The 18,400-nt window shown below is 38.0% G+C and overlaps 1 protein-coding gene across 3 annotated transcripts in view; it reads right to left on the bottom strand.

The window, feature by feature from the left end:
• Positions 1–373: 373 nt before the first annotated feature.
• MYRIP (myosin VIIA and Rab interacting protein) overlaps positions 374–18,400 on the bottom strand; it is a 186,378-nt gene continuing 168,351 nt past the window's right edge. For all 3 annotated transcript variants that reach the window (XM_060781754.2, XM_060781756.2, XM_060781755.2), the window contains 6 exons: positions 9,430–9,624; positions 7,151–7,312; positions 6,420–6,524; positions 5,912–5,972; positions 4,157–4,278; positions 374–3,640 (listed from right to left, as the gene is read on the bottom strand). In XM_060781754.2, coding sequence (XP_060637737.2) covers positions 3,608–3,640; positions 4,157–4,278; positions 5,912–5,972; positions 6,420–6,524; positions 7,151–7,312; positions 9,430–9,624 — 678 coding nt within the window. In that variant the 3' untranslated portion in view covers positions 374–3,607. The remainder of the gene's footprint in view (positions 3,641–4,156; positions 4,279–5,911; positions 5,973–6,419; positions 6,525–7,150; positions 7,313–9,429; positions 9,625–18,400) is intronic.

Here is an 18,400-nt window from a genome sequence, read left to right as displayed (position 1 = left end):
GACCATATTTTCATTCTTGTGGACCACTGGTGGTCCAGGGACCACAGATTGAGAACCACTGCCATACACAGAGGGGTGAGCCCTCAGAAAGTTGTGCTCTGATAAAATAAGAACAACAGATATGGCTGGTGGAGCATACTCTACTAGAATATTTTCATGTGCAAGAAATACAACTATGAAAGAACACTACCATTCATTTTAAGGAAGCCTATGCTACAGGATTTCCCAGAAGTCTGTGTCCTGTGTTTGAAAACAGGAAAGTGAGGGCTACCACAACATCCAAATGTCACAGGTGGAATAGGCCTCCTTGGATTAGTAGTAGGTCCTGGAATTTATTACAGAAGTCAATGGAAATAAACAGAGAAGCACACTGTGAAGGTCTTATACTCAATGTATTGGGCATTTTTGCTTTATGCCCCAATTAATGCAACATGTGAAAGGAATGTGTACACAGGCAGTCCCCAAGTTATGGACAAGATAGGTTCTGTAGGATTGTTCTTAAGTTGAATTTGTATGGAAGTCATAACAGGTATATTTTTCACATGTAACATAGCATAGGGAAGGGTTAACACCCCAACAGCTGTCTGTGTCCCTGTTCAGAAGACTTCATCTCACTTTCTGTCCCTGTGATTGGATTTTGAACATTTTGGCTTGTGGTGATAAAACTTCAGTAGAGACACTTATTTCCAACGATAACTCTTTCAAGAGTGAATTTGCCTTCTGGGGAGTAGATTTCCTCTTACTTCTCATTGTCTCACCCCTGTTCTTAACTACGAGTCATTTGTAAATCAAATGTTTATAACTCAGGGACTGCCTGTATAGTGTTAACACATCGGAAACAGCTGGAGTTAAAATGTGATAACTCTCTTAAGCCAAGTATATCAAAGTTCAAGTCTTCCAAGTTTGTTATATTTTCTGTCACCAATCATGGGGCCCCAAAGTAATTTTTCCTACACATCATTTGCTTTACTCTTATATCATTTTCCTTGACAATACCACCTGCTCAGAATGCAGATAACAACAACAAGGCAAGTGTCAAGTTCCACTCAGACTGAATCATATTGACTTCATTGTTTCCACCATTAAAATATTTCTCATTTATAAAAAATAATGTAAATATAAATATTAATACTGATTGAAATCACTAGATGACAAAATCATTTTTGTGTGCTGTAACATATACATTTTTATGGTTTCTTCAAAACTGTAAATTAAATTTTTGCACATTTGGCACAAGTAAAACTTTTGTAAAAAATGAAATGCCACACAGCAGGCAGGAACTTCTTGTCTTTCTGTTTTTTTGCATTGCCTACACAGTACACATTTTTCTCAAAGAAGACTGAATAGTTTAACATTTGAACACTATAGTTGCTTTTCATGCCTCTTATGGAAAACATTCTATTTCAAACTGAGTTGTTTTATATCACACCAACAGAACAAAAGCCAAAGAGTTATCTATTAAAAGTGGTCATGTCTTGATTCAATATTACACACACCGAGTTAGCTAATAGTATCATTGGACAAATATGTAGACCATCTGTCGTTTTTTGACATCTCAGTTACACGCAGATCTGCAGAAACAAGAATCTGGGAATGTATTCTGGACAAGTGCAGAAAGAGTCAGGTGAATAGGAAGTGAGTAATTTACAATTGTATTCAATCCCTAATTCTTAAACAAGCTTTTATTAGATTTCATACTATATGGACTGTTATGCACTGCAGACAAAATTTTGCCATCTGATTAGTCAAGTCTATAAAAGATGAATAAGAACTTCATGCACGGACATGATGGCATTATCTTGTCTGCAGTAAAAAAAAATCAGAATATAATTTTAGATAAAGCCTTAGGAATAAACCAAACGAAGTTAATGGTGTTTAGATTGCTGCAGGTACATACTTCTGATGCTGCTGCTAAAATGCTATGCCTCCTTATTCAGAAGTAAGTTCCATTAAGTTGTGTGGGACATGCTCCCTAGGAAGTGTGCTTTGGACTACCACCCTCCATTTGTAAAGTTAAGGAGTGAGGAAATTGTGAGTTTTTCTAGACTTGTAATCCATGCTTATGGATATAGTGGCGCTCTAATGAGTGAACTGATATCTCCATAGGAAATGGCATTCTAGCTGTATCTACTAAGAAAGAGCATCAGGTGCAAATCTTGTGCAGGGATTGTGAATCAATGACCTCAGTTTGTATCTGGAGGTCCCAGGCAGCAAACACCATGATATGAGAGGAAGATTAGTAAGACTAATTTCATTTATTGTGTTGAGCTGAACTGGAGTTTAATTAGAACTCCCTTTCCTTTGATACTTATACATTCTGAGCCTTGACTATTCTGAAGTTGCTGCAATTAAAGTAAATTTAGACACTTTCCATTGTGCTCAGCACTTCTGGATTTCTTTAGCTCATGATATTCAATTGACAACCCTTCTTCCCTAATGATTTTGGTCCAGTGCCAGTTTTTGCCAGTGAGTTATAGGGAACAGTTGGGAATCTATGCCTTCCGGAATGAAACCTAACATTAGCCTTCCAGTTAAAAAGAGGATCACAATGGGCCCTTGCACACAGCTCTATATCCCAGAATATCAAGACAGAAAATCCCACAACATCTGCTTTGAACTGGGTTACCTGAGTCCACACTCAGATAAGGTGGGATTTTCTGCCTTGATATTCTGGGATATAAGGCTGTGTGTAAGGGCTCAATATTGTCCTTAAACCACCATTATGCACTTCTCAAAACATATAGGGTGATCACTTTTATTTGCCAAGCTTATTTTAAAAAAATCATTATTTATAACTTTGGAAGTAAAGTTGATAAACTAGTTTGAATGTTCACTCCTGAGATAAGTCAGGTTGCAAAAAGACTGAATGGCATGGACTGATTTCAGTTGGGAATACACCTAGATTGGCAATCCTTGAGGATGGATGCGGTTTCCAATGTATTTAGGGTAAAGTGTACTTAACCAGCAAATATATGCACTTAGGACATTCATGTGCTGCCGAGCAGAGGATGCTGTAATGAAATGCAAGAAGAAATCCCAAACGGGAAACTGCTTTCCCCTTCAGCATTCAATCTTCTCCTTGGTTATTATGCCTCTTTACAATCTGTTTCAGGAGTACCAGTTACTCCTGGGAATCTTCTTATTGCTCTGGCAACATCATATAGATTTAACTGTGTGAACAATAAGATCCCGGGATATGTGGATCACAGGATGGATGACTGGACTTTTTCCTTGACTTCCACATAAGACCTTGATCAACATTAATGGATGAATTAAGACTACAAAACATAACATATTTTCAAGACAACATACTTTAGTACAATTGACAATGTGAGGAAAAGTGCATTGTAAAATGTGGAATCTTGCTTATATGAAGTTGAATGTCCTTCCTAGAGTCTCTTGAAAACTTTAAGGCAGAACAGCAGACCACAATGCTGAAGACTTGAACAGCTTGCTCAGTGAGGTATCCAAACAAAGCCCTATTACTGAGGCATTGTGGGTTCTTGAGGGTCCATTTTTCAATTGGATGTATACAATGGCTGTTATATAAAGGCACTCTAGTTTGCAGCCTTAGGCAGTGTGTTATTGGCAGTAAAATTCTGCAATTCTAGTACATTACAGCAGACCCTATAGTTGGTTCCTAAAACAGAGAAGATAACATTAATGCAATATTTAAATAAGCAATATAAATGATGCAAAATTACTAAAAGGTAACTACAGACTGAAAAAGCAACCCACCTATTCATTTTATGACATAGAGTTCACACAATAAATATACTACTATATTCATTTCAAGAAAAACAGTTACCCCAACGGCCTCTTTCCTCACCAAGACCTTCCTTCCTCCAAAGGATAACAAGAATTTTTTCACACAGATCTAAACCTAAATTAATTTCCAAAACTGATTTAGTTTTGAAGTTATGAAATGTAATAAGGATTTGTGTGTGCGTAAAAGGAAGAGATGTGCCCACACCCCAATATATCATCTGAATGGTGCACTTCACTAATCTGATATATGTATTTGTATGTATCTCACAAAATTGAAGTCTCAAGTCTCTTTTAAGTTTGGCACATTTTATTGTTACATGAATTTTAGAGTTTCACATTTGCACAAAGGAATCTAAAGACTGAATACAAGCCCCTATTTAATTCCTACCTTCAAATCCTTGGCAGTACTTTTCCTCTCCATTTTTGTTCTTTGTGTCAAAGATCCTTGCAGTATAAAATTCCTGTTAAATGTTTTAACAGGGGTAACTGGAGAGACATTCACATTTTCACCTGAAAAGAGAATATCCAGCAATCTCTTTACAATCATGGCATGTGTTAAAAAGAAAGGGCAAGATGTATAGCATCTATCTTGTGTCTAGGAGTGGGAAAGATGTCTCATCCTGAAGCATGGTGAGGTGTTCTCACTGTTTCTACAAAGATCTGAGGCCAGATAGAAACACATACATATTCACAACTTCAGTTTGCACTTGGAGTGCATCTACACTGCGGAATTAATGCAGTTTGATACCATTTGAATTGCCATGGTGCAATGCTATGGAATCCCGGGAGTTGCAGCTTAACTAGGTCTTTAGCCTTCTCTACCAAAAAGTGCTGAGGCCTTGCCAAACTACAGCTCCCAGAATCTATAGCATTGAGATACGGCCATTGAAGAGCTGTCAAATCTCAATAATTCTACAATAGAGATGTACCCTAAGTCACATTTTAGACAATGGTTGTGATGTCGTATGTATTGTTGAAGACTTTCATGGCCAGAATCATTGGGTTGTGGTAGGTTTTTTCGGGCTATATGGCCATGTTCTAGAGGCATTTTCTCCTGATGTTTTCTCCTAAACGTCAGGAGAAAATGCCTCTAGAACATAGCCATATAGCCCGAAAAAACCTACAACAACCTGTTGTGATGTTGTTTTTTTCTTGATTCTATACCATTCCATTAGGGATAAATGAATTAATTTCTTCTCCCAATCTAGGCAGGGTTTTGTCGATGTCACTCTTAAGCAAGTACCTCTGAGTTAAATGCCACACTGAGAAACACCAGTGCAAATCATACCACTGTAGTTAAATCAATACCATAAATGATCTGTTATTTAAGCATTTAAAGGAAATGGCAGTCTAATATACTAAGATGGATAACGAATACTAAAGTCAGCTTGAAAGCTTTGAAGGGAAAGAGAAACCTGGAAAACATGAAATAAAGTTTTCGCCCACCAAAATATAACATTTGGGGTACAAATTATATTTTTTAATGATCAAGATTTTTTGTGAAATAAAAATGGCTTCTGTTTATTTTTATTCATCTACAGTGCAAGTCCAATATTTCATATTGGAAATAAATGCCACCAAATTGAATGGTGCTTGGAATAATAGTGTTGGAAGAGATCTCATGGGCCATCCAGTTCAATCCCCTGCCAAGAAGCAGGAAAATCACATTCAGAGCATCCTCAACAGATGGCCATCCAGCCTGTTTAAAAGCCTCCAAAGAAGCCACACTCTGGGGCTGAGAGTTCCACTTACTCCTAGAAAAATATATATGGGATTATAGCCTTAAAATGTTTCTGTTAATTTGCTATTAATCTGCTTTCCAAATCTTTAGGAAGCTGACATTGTTAATAAATTCATTGTTAATAAATAAAATAATATATTCAGTTAATTATCTGTTAGAAGGAATCTTGCAATTATGAAATAAATTGAAAAATTCGTTTCGATTTTTAGTTGCTCCTGCATGGCTCAATATCGGATCGTAAGCTAATTTAAATACGAATCAATAACAAATTACGAAATTAACGAACGAAACCGCCCAGCCCTACTCCAAGTTGCTCTGTTATCAACAACTCAGCTCTGGTCTTGCAGATGTGGGGACTAATGATTAAAATTAAGCAATGTATTTCCTCTCAGTTTCCATCACCTTTCACTGGTGGAGCTGGAAGCTTTCGTCTCTGTTGTCTGGATGTGTCTATTGTGTGCATCTATGGGAGAGAAAAATAGTACATATTAATGAGGAAACTCATTACCAGCATTACCTGATATTACCAGCAACCAGGTAAAAGGAACAACAACCAATCATGGGGCTGTTGTTCATCATTCTTATCACACATACACCTCATCCTCTGATGAGCATTGTGACAGGGATGTGGGCTGTCATTTTAGTAGAAATGTGGCCAGCAGGGCTCTGCACATGGAAGCATGCTTTTGTATAAATGTATTAATATCTATCTATCCATCCATCCATCCCTAAAATCTAATTAACTCAAATCACAAAAGGAAAAGAGGATGGCACTGTGAGAGAGGAGTAAATCCAGCAAGTACTGCTTTTTCCTTTCTCCTTCCAAGGTCATAGCATTAGCATGGCAATTGGAATGGATGCTTTTGGACCTAGGCATGGTGGAGCATCCTTCTTGGCTGCTTCTTCTCACCTGGTTTGTCTGCTGTTGTTCACGTTTTCTTGTCAGATGAATGCATGGAGCCACATTCAAGCCTGCTACTGTAAGTGCGGAAATTCTGCTTTCAATATCTGAAATCTTAAAAAAAAACACAAACTATTTATTTATGAGACAGAAAAAGAAAGAGATGCAGAATTATTATTTTTAAAAAATACAGTGAAATAGCATGCAGGTCTTAATTTACAGTTAAGGAAGTATATATTTTAACTGATGTCACACCCAATCAAATAAAAATGCCATATATTGAAAATACAATTTCCTATGGTTTCCTCTTTACTCTAAGCATTTTTCAAATAGATGAAACATGCATTTCAATTTTGTCTGAATGCACATCACAGTCTTTCCAAACCAAAAAATATCAAATAATCCTGCTGGTAGCAAATAAGACCATATAATTCCATTGTTGAAACCGAGTCAATTCAAGGTGTTGATCATATTCTTTAAAGCCTTCTACTGCTTAGTTCCAGACTATTGAGAGACAATATCTTTCTACAACATGGATGGAAAACTTTGGAAATCTGGGGGGGGGGGGGGGGGGCACATTAGCTCACTTGGAGACCTTGGAGGGCCACCTCTTCCCTGCACCTCCTCCTAAGAAAAAATATCACTTTTTTGGATCCTCTAAGGGGCATTTTCACAATGCTTTGAAGCTTTCCTGGCCCATCAAAAAAGTAAAAAGAAAAAAGCAACCCCATTAATCTCACCTGACGCTCTGCATGGTGAACTTGTGCTGCTGCTGTTGCCACTTGATCCTCTAGATCAGCCAGTTCGGATTCAGCAGTAATGCTGTTAATTTCACGTGCTGCTTCCTCCAACTCATTTAGCTGACCTTCCAAACCATAAACACTGCCAGCTGTCAGATAGACCTAAACATACCAATATCCAGTGAGTTTAGTCTTTCTCTGTGGTATCTCTTCTGAACTGTCTTGTACAAATCAGTGAAAATATTTTGCACTGCCACCAAGATGATTATTTTGACTTGCAGCAACCCTAGGAATTACAGATCTCAACTCATCCTATAATCAACAGCCCTGCTCAGTCCTTACAAACTCAGGGCCATGGATCCCTTGACTGAATCGATCGATCCAAAATGCAGTCCACCTCTTTTGCTACTGCCTTTTACCTTACCATCAGTCATTTATGATATGATTAAAATGATCTAGGTACTGTGCAAAAGATAACCATTTACAGAACAATCCTGCATACAGGCTTATACTCTAAAATGCTGAAACAAAACAAACACAGGGGGAGGATTAGAAGGAGGAGGAGGAAGAGGAAGAGGAGGAGGAGGAGGAGGAGGAGGAGGAGGAGGAGGAGGAGAAGGAGAAGAAGGAGAAGAAGGAGGAGGAGAAAGAGAGGGAAGGGAGGGAGGGGAGGGAGAGAAGGGGAAAAGGAAGGATGGAAATGGTGAATAAATCCAAATAAATGAGAACAATGAAATGTTGCATTATACTGTATTTGTCTTTGAACTAGATATCAAGATGCTCAGTTAAGTGTATGACTTCGTTATAGTTGTTCAGAATTATCATTAAAAATATAGTTGTCATTTGATAACCACTTGTTAATGGTTATCATTTGATACACTGGCCGACACACATTGTGGTGCCGCAAATGTTATAGCTGTTTGTGGGTATATTTGCCTTGTTGGTTCCAAATATCAGCTCTAGATTTTGAGATACAGAACATAGGTCACATACCAACAATGGCTTCAAACTACAGGAAAGGATATTCCACCTGAGCATCAGGAAGAATTTCCTAACTGTGAGAGATGTTCAGTAGTGGAACTCTCTGCCCCTGAATGTGGTGGAGGCTCCTTCTTTGAAGGCTTTTAAACAAAGGCTGGATGGTCATCTGTCGAGGCTGCTTTGAATGTGATTTTCCTGTTTCTTGGCAGGGGGTTGGTCTGGATGGCCCACGAGGCCTCTTACAGCTCTATGATTCTATCAGTCGCCTTCTGCTTGCTCATAAAGAATCATAATAACCATATCTAAGAAACTAGAGCCCATGCAGTCTATCCAATGCAATTTTCTGAACCAGTGCCTCAAATAACCCCAGGAACTGGCCTAAAAACCAAGATACCAAGAATTATTTTTGTTGGGTGGTATAATCAATCAAAATTTTATATGATTTTTGGGGATGAAGTATAATTTTAAATTGATTGCTCAGCATAACAAAAGAAATTCTTGTTGTCTGGGGTTGTCTGGGGTTTTAGGACTGTAGGATGCCAATGCTTACACTGGACCCTACTTTCCTACAGGGAAAGTAGGAGGCACATCTCCTGCGTGGGGCATGTATTTCCCCTTCTTTGCAGCACCCTGTTCCTCCAAATTTGGTTGCAGAACAGCACATCAGGAAATATATTAGACAACATTATCACACTCCCAGACTATGATTTCTTATTTAATTATATTTCCCTTAATTTCTGCAAATGCCCGATTTGATTTTTTCAGTAGGGTGTAAATCTGAATTTCCAAGGAACCTGGTTTGCTAGTATTTTTAGTGTATGCAGTGGCCACTCAAGCCCAAATACTGTCTATTCTTTTATCTTCTTTGAAAGCAGGACTTTACACAGCAGAGATGCACTACTGAGGAAGATCTCTGGGATACACTTTCTCATAATTTCTGTTTCCCACAGGCTGCATTCACCCTTTATGAAAAATAAAAATAAAAATGCTAGGAAGATAGGGGTGGGTGGAGCATTTAACAGAGGAATTGTTCCACTTAAAGCTTTGTGGAGGCAAGGTTCTCTACTTTTTGACTAAAAACTTATAAAGAGATGGTTGTGTTGTTTTGTGGTGTGTGCTGGAGAAGGCATTTAATTTCATTGTGAAATAGTACAATGACAATAAATATTCTATTATATTCTATTTATGGTTTGGCAATGGGAACATAAAATGCCTGTGGCCTATACACTGCTCATGTGTGACCTATACAGTGCTCATTTCCCAGTGTTCTGCAACACCCATACAACTGTCATTCTTACATTTTCTTCCAGTGTTGTGAGTTGCTCATCAAGTCTGATAGGGTCTGTGCCTAATGGGAACTCCCCTTTTCCTTTGTCGTGGGCATCTGCTGGGAAATCACACGTTCCTGTGGATTCTGCTATGAGCTCCTCTGTTGCATTGATGACTTTTAGAACTTCAGTGGATATGTTGCAAAGAGATACAGCAGAGTATTTCTGTTATAAAGAGAAAAAAGTTGTACATTAGGAGAAATCCACACATCCTGAAATGGGATACGCTCATAGATAGATAGACAGTAAGACAGATCCCAGCATTTTTGGCAGCGGTGGGAAGGCATTCTTCTTCAGCCATCCCAGCTGCTTGTGGCTGAACATCCATCACTATTCCTTGCAGAGCACTCAATTATGTCTTTGGGTCTCCTGCTATCTCAGTTGATTTCTACATGACAGTTATATTATGAAGGAGGGTGGGGGTGGTGATTTGTTTGTTTGTCAACAACTATAATAAAAATTGACAACCAGGGCATGTGTCATATAAGAGTGAAAGTTACTTCAAAATAAGTACAGCTTTTGTTATGTACCACCGAAGAGACAGTATTGTCCATAGCTATCAAGAGATGTACCTTTTTTGTTACATTATTTTTCACAGAATCATTAACCTAGAAGGAACTACAAAGTCGATCTAGTCAACCTCCTGCAGCTGTGCACAACTAAAACACCCCTGAGAGATAGCTATATAAAATCTGTTTAAAAACCTCCAAAGAAAGGAAGTCTGGCACCTTCTGAGGCAGCTTATTCAACTCTTAGACATACTCAAGGATCCAGGATTACAAGCAATCTGAATCAAGAGAATGTTATAAAAGAAAAATTAGTACCTCTCAAATGAAACAGGATATTCTAGATAATTATCTCTTTTATATATATATATATATATATATATATATATATATATATGAATAAAAATTAATATTTGTCTGTGGGATTAACATAACACAAAAACCACTGGACGATTTGACACCAAATTTGGACACAAGACACCCAATGTATGTCCTTCACTCAAAAAAATTGATTTTGTCATTTGGGAGTTGTAGTTGCTGGGATTTATAGTTCACCTACAATCAAAGTGCATTCTGAACCCCACCAACAATGGAATTGAACCAAACTTGGCACACAGTTCTCCCCTGACCAACAGAAAATACTGGAAGGGTTTGGTGGGCAATGTCCTTTGGTTTTGGAGTTGTAGTTCACCTACATCCAGAGATCACTGTGGACTCAAACAATGATGGATCTGAACCAAACTCTACACGAATACTCAATATGCTCAGATGTGAACACTGGTGGAGTTTGGGGAAAATAGAATCTTGCCATTTGGGAATTGTAGTTGCTGGGATTTATAGTTCATCTACAATCACAGAGCAATCTGAACCCCACCAACGATAGAATTGGGCCAAACCTCCCACACAGAACCCCCATGTGGGCCACAGCAATGCGTGGCAGAGGACAGCTAGTCTGGTTATATATCTGGTTACTATGCTGATCTGAAGACTACATTAAGATTGTAAAACTCGTGCTATGTACTCTGGCTCACAAACTTATTTTTTAGTATTTGTTTATTCATTTATGAGAGTTAATTTGGCTCCATGGAATATTAATACATCTGCATGTAGCCTTCAGGACAAATAATCAAAATACTCAATAAAAGATTAAAAATGTATTTTGTACATTTAAATTAAAACACTATAAATTTTTAAACACAAAACATTAGCAAGCAGCAATAGATCTGAAGAATGCAAGCCAACACATCTCCACCCCACCCCCCCTATAGAAAGGCCTTATCCACTTCCTGAAAATAAAAAGAAATTTGACAGAAGTCCTTCTCTAGGAGGGAAGTCCAACATGAGAGGTTCCAAAAATCTTTTATACCTGTTCTAATAGAAAAAAATTAGAAAACTAAATGTAAGTATGAAAAATGAATATGGGCACATTTTCAGCAATATTTTCACCAGTATGCTTGAAATTTAGCAAGAATATTGTCCTGAGGGAATATAATGATGCCTGAAAATGTCATGCCATTAGGGCAGGAATGGCATTTGTAGCAGCAGTGGGAATAGTACGGCTCTTCTGAAAATAATCTTATAGAAACTCTAAAATGGAATTCTTTGTACAATCTGTCTGAAACTTTGCAGGTATGGTATCAGGGTAGGAGAGCAGGAAAATGCCACCTGGACAGAAAGTAGAAACACGAGAAGCAAAGCCATCAAGGTGACTTTACCTTTAAAAGTATGAGAAAATAAAAACAGAGGGAATCGAAACAAAGCAAAACAAATGTGGTAAATTGTTATGATTCCTGAAGCAGGCATTATGAGATTTCCTTGGCATAGGTAGGGGAGGAAGATACAAATGGGGGAGGGTGTTTTTGAAGACAGCTTTGCCAGAATATATTGAGCATTTTGAAGTGTAAAATTAGCACTTCAAAAGGTAACCAAAAACAATTTGGAAGCCAATGTCTTCTTCCATTTGTTTCTTTCTGGTAGCAAGTAAGCTGTCACATTTTGAAGTCCCCAAGTTGTATTTACAAGAGAGGTTTATAAAGAATGTTAAAGTAATCTAGTCTGGAGATCACCAGAGCATGTGTCACAAGATCTGTGTCTTTTTTCCTGAAAGCAGCTGGTGATGAAAACACTCCTGCTGCTAAAGCGTTCTCTGGGTCAAGGCAACCACCTGTGATTCCTACATGAAATCTAGCAGCATTCCAAATAGCACTCCGAATCATTGTTGGAGAAAACCCAATAACATCCACAATAGGGAATCCATTAACTCCCAGGTCCAGCAGACTTTCTACCATCAATATCTCCATGTACTCTAGGTTGATCACTAGTTTCCTTATCCATATCAAATCCCCAAACTAATGAATTCTGGTATAAGAGTGATGACAGTTCACTTTAAAGTCCAGAACATACTATCCCACTAGTTTTGTATGAATGTTAGAAAGTATAAGAAGCAATCTGCAATCTCATGAGATCAGTTTTCTGAGGCAGTCAAGCAGTTTTTAGCACAGATTTCTGGAGCCCATCAGATAAGTCCAGAATTATTATACCACGATCAAGCCAAATGTGTACTAAAAAAATTAAAAAAACATTAGCACCACCATCTTTTTCCTAAGCATTTAGAACCCCAACCAAGGCAATGTTAGTACTAAAACTAGGCCTGAAATGGTATGGATCAAGAGATTCTGAATTGTCTGAAGAAGTCCTTGAACTGATGTCACCACTGATGTTCAATCACCTTGCTGAGGAATACTATACAATTGGGTCGCTGTGGGATTTTTGGGCTATATGGCCATGTTATAAAAGCATTATCTCCTGACGTTTCACCTGCATCTATGGCAAGCATCCTCAGAGGTTGTGAGACCTCACAACCTCTGAGGATGCTTGCCATAGATGCAGGCGAAACGTCAGGAGATAATGCTTCTAGAACATGGCCATATAGCCCAAAAATCCTACAACAACCCAGTGATTCCAGCCATGAAAATCTTTGACAATACTATACAATTGTTATAAATTATCCAGGTAAGGGCTGGGAACCAAGTTGACTTCCAGATATGATCATAGTGTAAGTCTCAGAATGCTTAGTTAGCACAGTGATGAGAAAAAGTGGAAATTGCAATCCAATAGTGTCTGGAGGACTGCATTATGTCCCCTCTCAGTTCAGTTCCCCTCTCAGTTCATAGCTATTTTGTCTACATCTATTTCCATATCTATTAAAATAAAATAACAACTGAAAGTAACCACGGCCCATTTATTACTATTTAAATGTCCATCAAATGGCCTTTCACTTGTGCTTTGGAAAGCTGATCCCATGTTTTCCACTGTCATTACTTAAACTGCCATCATTATTTTCTTGAGCACTAATAAAATACACAAATTACTCTGTAAAAAGGAGTGCCATCAGGCAACCATGACGACCATATCCTTTTTCCTCTGGTTAAGTAGGAATGGGTAATGTTCCCATAAAGAACTCTGACTTAGCTGTCTGAGCCTTATGGGAGGTGTAGTTCAAAATACATGGAGACTGCCAGGTTAATTACCTCTGGATTAGACTTTCAAGAAAAGTCAGTGCACTGCTACCAGAGTCTGCAGGAAATTATATCTCCCAACTGTAAAACCAGTTGGAAAAAGCAGAGTAAAGCTTTCATTATTATCTACTGATCTCAACAGGAGCAGGATTACTAATTGGGGTAAGCAAGATTAAAGCCTTCCGAATGCCCAAACAATCTCAGTACAAGACAGTTGTCCTGGAAGTGCCCAAATAGGAGTCTTTCTCCTGCCATTAACTATGTAGAACTCCTGGATTTTATAGTGTTCACGGATAATGGACAAGAGCCATATATGGTCTACATGATAATTAGAAGAATCTTGGGTAGCAATCGAAACTTAAAAATAACTTTACTTGATGTTTTGGATCTCAGTTGCCATTCTGTGGCAAGATGGATCAATGATCTGACTCAGTGTAAGGCAGATCTATAGAAGCATTGTGATTAAAGAGAAGAAAACTCAAGGCATTAGGTTAGAGGCAATGACATTTTAACATATCAAGCAAGCACAGTAGGATGATTAAAGTAGCTGGATGTTGCTAAGATGTAGCACTTGAATCATAAAGAGCTTCTGTACTACACTTATGATTACACTATGTTTTGCATTTACTTCTAAAAATGCCAATTAGTCTAAAAGAGATCAATAATATTAAAGGAGGAAATCAATGCTGTGGTGAAGAGCTTTAAGGGTTTTGGGGAACGCTTCTTTCTGTTCCTATTTTTCATGTTTTATTATTCAGTTAATTAAAAGCCCTCCCAAGGCTAACTAATTTTCTTCAAAGTATTTCCATATTGACAAATGTTTCAGTCTTCAAAGATGTGTGTCTTTAGATGCACTTTCCTTGAGGTTTTTTTTTTTTTTTAAAGTGCTTACTCTTGGGAGCGATCTATTAAATTCTTGCTCTTGCTCCAATCTTTGATAAAGGGATAATAACACTGCTATGAAACATTCAGAGCACATACACACAAAAACCATTTGTTACAAAGGAACATAGTGATAATGGCTTTATTTCAGTGGCTGTACAAATACTCCCAAAAATTTAAGGAAATCAAATTGTAACTCTGGATGTCCTTCAAGAAAGATGAATACCCCTGGCAATCCCAACCTCATAAAAAGCTGGAATGTAACATCATTTTCAAAGGGTATTAGATTTGATTTTTTGAAGAAAAAGAGGGAGAACACAGAATATGAACACGAGCTAGACTTTCACTTGAAAACAATTTGATTTCAGGAAATGGAAAAAATTTTCCTGTGCATTAGAGTGGATTTTCTAACTACAATAGAGTCTCTCTTATCCAACATAAACAGGCCGGCAGAATGTTGGATAAGTGAAAATGTTGGATAATAAAGAGGGATTAAAGAACAGCCTATTAAATGCCAAATTACATTATGATTTTGCAAATTAAGCACCAAAACATCATTTTTAACAACAAATTGATAGAAAAAGCAGTTCAATACATGGTAACCTTATGTAGTAACTACTGTATTTATGAATTTAGCACCAAAACATCGCAATGTATTGAAACAGCTGTGGATCCAGGCAGGAGGCAGACTGGGTTGGATAATACCGAAGGTTGGATGAGCGAAGTTTGGATAAGCGATATTCTACTGTATTGTTTCCTCTTAGGTGAATAAATATAAATCCAGGCTAAGTCCAGGCTAGCACTTTTGTTAGCCCGGACTTATCCAAGTGGTTAACCTTATCTAATAAGGTTGGTTCAGGAAACCTTGACAAACAGTGCAGACAGGATATAAGACAAAAAAATGATGAGAAAGGCAGTGGGCAGGAGATTAATTTCTGCAATTCTGTATGATTTTTAGGAACTTCAGGATGCTCTGCTTTAACTTCTTGATTATCCAGTCTGTTATTCCAATCAGTCAGAGAATGGAAAACAACACATCTTAAGGTTAACGTCAGAACCCTGAATCAAGAGAAAACTCAATTTATTTCTCTCTGAAGTAAGATTGAGATGGATGGATATAAATTATTTTATATTCACACACATGTGCAGAGAAAGGTCAGACTAGTAGGTGGATGTCCAATAGTGTTCAAAAACCCCTTTGACTGCAATTTATTATGTCTGAATCTTCTTACTGCTGAAGGAGAGGCATATTTAACTCCTACAGGTGATTCTAAAGGACAGCTGTCAAGTCTGCTCTGTTTGTCTGTCAAGCAAATAGAGGAATGACAGACGTTTGTGGAATTTGTAAGTACAGCTGAACAGAATCACACCTCTAGCCAGATCACCCCATGTCGATTTATTTATTTTGTGTCAAAAACATTGCACAAATAAGTATAAAACTGATAAAAATATAGGGAACACCAGGGGGACACAGAAACAGCCTTCTTGAAGACTGAGTAAATACAGTCAGTCAGGCCTCCCCTGGGCAAAGTTTCTTGGTTAAATGGCTAATCTTTCCAACCCAAAAACATAAATCTACCAGCATTAATTGTGGAAACTGCTGATTAATTTTGCTCTGGAAACACAAGCTAGCATCCTTTCAAAAATCTTTGCAGGCAGTCCTGCTGTCAGAGTTGATATTCTTCCTTCTGAAATACCACCCCACATTAATAGGTTTCCATGTATGTAACACCCCAGAAAATTGCACTTATTTTAAAGTCTTCACTGCTTTCTTCCTTTGCATCCATGTTTTCCATCTCTTCTAGTTACTTTCCAGGTGAAAGGCTAATGATTTTTGTTTTGATGATGAGCTTACTTCCAGCACTACTTCTCAATGGTGTGTGTTTGTGTGTCCGTGGAGCAATGCCAGTCTGTAAGCCTTTGGCTGTTAGTTCACAGAGCTCAAAAAAATCTGCTTGTATCTTGTTAAGTATGTAAGAATGGCAGTTTGGTTGCTCTGTTCCAAATGAGGCTTTCCTGAGAGAGAAAGTAAGATCCTTCTTCTTTCCCCGCTTTGCCCTGGCTGAGCACCTAGTTCTTCAACAAGCCTGCAGTTAACAGATCTGCTAGAAACACACATATACTTATTGTCAAGTTAGCTGCATCTAATGTATTTCCTTGTTGCCCTACCTAGAGATGCACACTGCAAACTACCAAATTTGCATATGTAAGGTAACAGTACTGAGGATTTAAGTGGCTGGTATGCACAATAACAGTTCATTTGGGCAGATGTATTTGTGTGCACAGGAATCTAAGAGCGATAGAGATGCATCGAAAGTGTTCCCACTTTGATCCACATTTTCACATCCCACACATAAATTCTGCATTTCAGCGAAGTTTTTTTTTTTGGAAGAGCTCAAAAGGGCAAGAAGGATGTGTGTACAGAATTCTTGTTGCCAAGACAACTGGGCTGATGCTCTTGAGCACCAATTAAGAATTACTTTCATTAGAATGTGAGTGAATGGAAAACATGTATTTGCATGTGAATCCTAATTAAAAACAAATGCAAGGTAAATAGTGTAATACATTTGCATTCTGCAGCAATCTTATGCACACATCCAGGATGTTCAGTGCTTATCCATAAATAGTGCAATGGGTTGCCACATGGAGAGATAAATGAAACAGAGGGCTTTAATTGTTCTTAGTAACATGATCCATTTTAACTCCTGCTGGTTTCAGTAGGCAACTTAAAGCTGTGGTTACATTAATGACATTTAAATGAAAGGAACTGTCTTTAAAATTGTCTTTAAAATTTGGACCTAGCTTAGTGTTAGTAGAATCCTAAGACTTTAGATCCAACTGTTATGTATGAAGTACCTTATGTTTCCTCTCAGGAAATGTCAAATCAATATTAGCCACATGGAAACTGCTTCTACTGCTAATGGTTCTGGGCCTCATTAACCTTATTTTAAAAGACTACGCAAATATTGCAGGCACCACTCTTAAGATGCTTCATCAACAATTCAGAACTGCGTGGTTGTCTGTCAATCAATATATGTTGCCTTCATCTAAGGACTGGCAACATGTTACATGTTGATAAAAGAGTATTGAAGCTACACAATCCATTACAGGCTTCACAAAAATAGAGTCTCGCTTATCCAACCTTCGCTTATCCAACATTCTGTCTTATCTGACACCCCCCTTTTCTTTCAGCATTTCCCCTGCAATTAAAGGAGCGCTCCCCCAACTCTCCCTTAATTCCCAATAATAGAAAAAGGCAAGACAAAGAGGAGGGAGGAAAGGGAGAAAAGAGGCATGATGGGAAGCAGAAGCGTCCACCTTCCTTCCCTCTGTGATTTCCATGCTCCTCTTCCGCATCTGGGCACTTCCTGCTGGGACCCTCTAGACCTGAGGTGTGGCCTTGCCTTAACCCTCTGAGTCCCTGTTGTTGTATTCTAGGTGTCTAGAGCTGTTTTGGACCAGTAACAATAGGAGACTCCATATTACCCGATATTTTCATTTATCTGATGTTCTGCTGGCCTGTTTATGTTGGATAAGAGAGACTCTATTGTACTGCTAATACATTACCAGGTTCTTCATACTACACTATTAGCCTCATGATAAAATGATTTGCCAGCTAGTTTCTAATGACATAAATGAGTATCAAACTCATGACTTTAAAACCCTGCAGTTACCAAAACTGCTCCTCAAGGTTTGGAGGAATCAAATAAATCTCTAGAAAAAAACTCTAAGGCTACAAAAACAGTTCAGTGCGAACTGAGCATGCTCAGTGGGCATCAGCTATTGGAGAAAAACGAAAACAGTGGTAGGGCAAAACAGAATAGAATGAAGTGTCCTTAAGACAAATGTGGCTTTCTGTTTGGCTAGCTGTAATCCTGCACATGTTCCACTGCAACAATTTGTTCCAAATCCCTGTTACTGGCTCTAGTGGAGATATATATATATATATAGACAGCAATTTTCCTACTTGTCAGAAAGGCAAAAAAGACCTTGTTCTCACCCAACTTTCCCAATTAATATAGATTCTAAACATTT

Source organism: Anolis sagrei, chromosome 6 (assembly GCF_037176765.1).
Source record: "Anolis sagrei isolate rAnoSag1 chromosome 6, rAnoSag1.mat, whole genome shotgun sequence".
In the NCBI taxonomy this organism is placed as follows: Eukaryota; Metazoa; Chordata; class Lepidosauria; order Squamata; family Dactyloidae; genus Anolis; species Anolis sagrei.
This window is presented reverse-complemented; position numbering and strand designations above follow the sequence as displayed.